Below are 4,439 nucleotides of genomic sequence, written 5' to 3' on the forward strand. Positions count from 1 at the left end.
TTTTGACTACAAGGATGAGTCAGGGTTCCCTAAGCCTCCATCTTACAACGTGGCCACAACACTGCCTAGTTATGATGAGGCAGAGAGAACCAAGGCTGAAGCCACAATCCCGCTGGTTCCTGGGCGGGTGAGTAGGCTGGTCTGCCTGGATGTCCTTCACATTTCTGCTGTACAATTTCTGGTTTAACTCCTGCCCATCAAGTGTCTAGACTCTTTTTTAAGCTTTCTGGGCTGGTGGTATCACACACCCCAAGAGCTCTGGAGCTGATGGTTTGTTTTTTTTAATCTTCCTCCGGGTTGCTGTGATGATGTAAGAGCTCTCAGAAATGCCACCATGTGCTGTGCAGATTAGCCTGGCAAGCTGACAGAGGAACTGCCCTGTGTCTGTGTGCACTGTCACTGTGGGTTTTTATTGGGGTTTGGTTGTTTTTTAAAAGATTTAAGATTAACTGTTCATCCATCTAGCACATCTATGCTGAATACTCCTGTCCCTTACTTAGTTGACTTTTCCAGAGTTCAGTGTAGCTGATAGAAGGCTGATAAAACCATTCTGTTGGAGTAATTATTTTTTAAATTTTAATTTCTTTTTTTTCTTTTCAATATGATCTCTTGTTACCTCTTCCTCCACCCCTGCTACCTTTATATCTTCACTGCTTGTTATACTTTTCACAGAAGCCAGATTCCTTCCTGAGGTGGTAAGGGTTGTTTTTGTTTTATTGAATAGGGGAATTCACAGTAGAACAAGAACATGCCCAATCTTGACTGTCTTAGAAGGGCAAGATACCACCAGTGATGTAGTATTTCATGACCTGCACCATTTCAGGATGAGAAGCAGGAATTTTTTCTGCTTGCATTTGAAGCCTATTCACATAAATGTCTTATGTCCCTTTGATTTGCAGGATGATGACTTTGTGACACGGGATGACTTTGATGACACTGACCAGCTGAGGATAGGAAATGATGGTATTTTCATGCTCACCTTCTTCAGTAAGTACATGGTGGAACTCTACTTTTTTTCCAGGCAGTGACACAAACCAGCTGGAGTGATTTTCACATTTGTTTTTAGGTAGCAGCAGGAAAAAACAGTGTGCAAGAGGGTTATGTTTGTTTTTTTTTTTCCTGGAAATGTAAAGGAAGCTTGACCTGCTGCTTTTCTCCTGCTTTCTCAGTGGCATTCCTCTTCAACTGGATTGGATTTTTCCTGTCTTTCTGTCTGACTACATCAGCTGCAGGACGATATGGGGCCATTTCTGGGTTTGGACTGTCTCTTATCAAATGGATCCTTATTGTCAGGGTAAGTTGTGTAGTGAAAAAACACATACATAGACACTGGTACCCTTTTTCCCTGGCTCATTTTTATCCCATTTATACTGAAGTTAGTTATAAATTTAGCCTTTTATACCAAAATAGATTTTGAGCCCCTTACTCACTGATAACAGAGATTTTTCATCATTCTGTCCTGGTTATATGCTGGAATTATTACTGAAAGAAAAGAGAAGAAAGATTGCACAGCCAAGTATGGCTCTGTCTGACAAAGCATTGGATCAAAGTGTGTTTATGTGTTGAGCAGTGACAATGGTCTGATCCCTGTAAAACCTGATCCAGCTCAGGCAAACCCTGCTGTCAGCAGAGAGATCTGCCTCTCGTGGGTGATGTTCCTTTGGTGCTCCTCTGAGAAAAAAAACAGCTCTCTAAGATGTGGGATAGCTGTGAGCGTGGCTGATAGGGTGAGGGAAAGAAGGACTAGAGAAATAGGAGCCAGGGTTGCTGTTGCTGGAGGAAGAGGAGGCAGCTGCCGCCTGTCATGGGATGGAGAAGCCCGCTGGTGCCCTCTGGTGTGTCCTGCCTGCGGCACAGGCAGCAGGGGAGCAGGAGGAGTACACTGCCCTGGTTTGCTTTATTTCCATATAAACTCCCAGCATATCCAGGCTGTTGGAACATCCACTGGGCTCCCTCCCCTCCGCAGGTCAGGCAGGGAGAGGAAAGGTCTGAACTGGCCAGAACTGCTTTGTGTGGTGGGAGCCTGGGTGGCCGTGCTGAGCACAGACCTCTGCTGAGGGAGCATTTCTGAAAGTTGGAGGGGAAGAAAGACAGCCCTTTCTGGGGGGGGAAAAAAAGAGGCTGTGGATTTGCTGATGATGGAGGAATGGAAGGAAAGAAAAAAAAAAAAAAGTAAAAATATTTTTTTGAGGGACTGTGAGAAAATACCAGAAAAGCTTGATCTGGAACCTGTGAATGAAGGTGTCTGAGAGGAGCCCAGAGGATCTGAGGTCAAACTTTGAATTTTAAGCAAAAAATCTTATTAGCTGTGCATAAGTGGAAGTAGAGAGCATTGTTGTTAAGCTGCCAATTCATACTGTGTCTCTTTGGGCTAGGAACTGTAATTTGTAAATACAGTATCTGTTAACGTTTTCTGTAGAAAGTCAAGATTTTTGGGGTCATCTTGTAACAGTGCAGTTAGGAACTATTTGCTGGAGTAAGAGCTCTTGACAGAAACAGGTGGCATTAACTCTGGATTTTATTTAAATTTTGATATCAAGCTTACATTTTGTTAGGCTTTCAAACCTGAATAAAATTAAAACAAAAAAAAATTATACTGCATTATCCACTGACAGTGAAGTTCCCCGAGGTCTGAGAGTTGGTTTGATGGGTGTGGGAAAAGCTGAAGTAGAAATTGTTGGAGAGACCTTGTTCCCTGCAGCCTGTGCAGTGGAGGCCATGTAGGATGTGTGTACAGTGGGCTTGGTCTGCTCACTGCTGAAATCAGTGAGAAAACATTTGGGTTCAGAAACTGCCATCTGCTCTAACTGGATTTTTTTTTTTATTTATTTTTTTCAGTTCTCCACCTATTTTCCTGGTTACTTTGATGGCCAGTATTGGCTCTGGTGGGTCTTCCTTGTACTAGGTGAGTGTTCTGGGGGAAAGAGGGAATGCATCTTGAAACTCTGTAAAGTGCAATTAGGGCTTTTGTGAGCACAGCTTTACTGGCTATTAAAACGTGTGTGTAGAGGTGAAACTGAAATGTGACCCTCCCAGCACTCCTCCCCTTGCTGAATGCCTGCTGGGTGTTAAAGGCACACACAGACACTGTCCCTTTGTTGTCATTTCTTGGTGGCAGCATCCTGTTTATCATCCAGGAGTACAGAGGAGAACAATGCTTGTCTTTAGAGTAACTGATGTTTCTGTTCTTCATCTTAAATGGAAGAGTGGGTTGTGGTCTGTCTTCTTTTTTTTCCTCCCTCCTTTGGAAGGGACTGGATCTCATGTGGAGTCAGAAGTTTTGTGATTGCCCAAGGGAAGTTTGTTTTTAAGACTGTCTGAAATGGAAAGATTAGGTGTCATTGATACAAAAAAAAGAGCTGTATTTAATCAGCTGTTGTGCATCCCAGCAACCTGGGTTCCTCTGTGGTGGTACTGGGGAGCTGAACTGACTGCTCCTTTTCTACCTGAAGAAGTAAAACCTGTGTTAACTGGACAAATGTGTTTCTTCCATCCAGGTTTTCTGCTGTTCCTCAGAGGATTCATTAATTATGCAAAGGTTAGGAAGATGCCAGATACTTTTTCCACTCTCCCCAGAACCAGAGTTCTCTTTATTTACTAAAGGTAAACTTTCTACTTTCTTGAACTTACGTTTTGTTTTTAACTCTATTTGTAGTGACTCTTTTAGGCCAGACTTTTCTTGACTAGTTTTAAAACACAAGGCATCAGAAAACAGTTGTTTCTTGGTATCCCATTTGTGTCTTCTGTTCCTGCACAGTCCAGACTGACTTGGTGAGGAGCAGAGGAATATTTGGCATTTCTTCCTGAGTTTTTGCTCTGAGGAATCCTATATTGATTGGATTCCATTACTGTGTTTGGCAGGTGTGTCTTTCAGAATAGATCACATGCCTGAGACATGTGGTATGTCCTAAACATGGAATCAGGGAATGGTTTGGGTTGGAAGGACCTTAAAGACCATCTAGATCCAACCACCTGCATGGGCAGGAACACCTCCCACCAGCCCAGGCTGCTCCAAGCCCCATCCAACCTGCCCTTCAACACTGCCAGGGATGGGGCAGCCACAGCTTCCCTGGGCAACCTGGGCCAGGCTCTCCCCACCCTCATAGTGAAGAATTTCCTTCTAATGTCTCACCTAAATCTCCCTCATGAGTAAAGGTCACAAAATGTTGTTAGAAGATTGTGCTGGTGTCTTTGGCTCATGTCCCAGAAGGAACAAATGGTCTGAATTTTGCATTCTGTTGCTTTTTCTGCCTAGTTCCTGAAGAAACAGAACTCCTGCACACCTCTGCTCTTTAAAAGCTCTCCCACAGACTTGAACATACTGTCCTGCCTGAAGGTCTTTCCAGACCTTAATGCCTACAAGTCTTTAGCTTTAAGGCTGAACTGTCTGCCTTCCTAATGGGACTTTAAAGAAGGAGGCTTAAGTAGTTGAGCCCTTA

The 4,439-nt window shown here is 43.5% G+C and overlaps 1 protein-coding gene across 1 annotated transcript in view; it reads left to right on the forward strand.

Annotated features, from left to right (window-relative positions):
• The window catches only part of NDFIP1 (Nedd4 family interacting protein 1), a 31,816-nt gene that overhangs the window by 25,939 nt on the left and 1,438 nt on the right, over positions 1–4,439 (forward strand). The window contains exon 6 of the mRNA XM_010001243.1: positions 2,839–2,905. Within this exon, the coding sequence (XP_009999545.1) occupies positions 2,839–2,905 (67 nt within the window). The remainder of the gene's footprint in view (positions 1–2,838; positions 2,906–4,439) is intronic.

This window comes from Chaetura pelagica, unplaced genomic scaffold (assembly GCF_000747805.2).
Source record: "Chaetura pelagica isolate M959 unplaced genomic scaffold, ChaPel_1.0 scaffold177, whole genome shotgun sequence".
Taxonomy (NCBI): Eukaryota; Metazoa; Chordata; class Aves; order Apodiformes; family Apodidae; genus Chaetura; species Chaetura pelagica.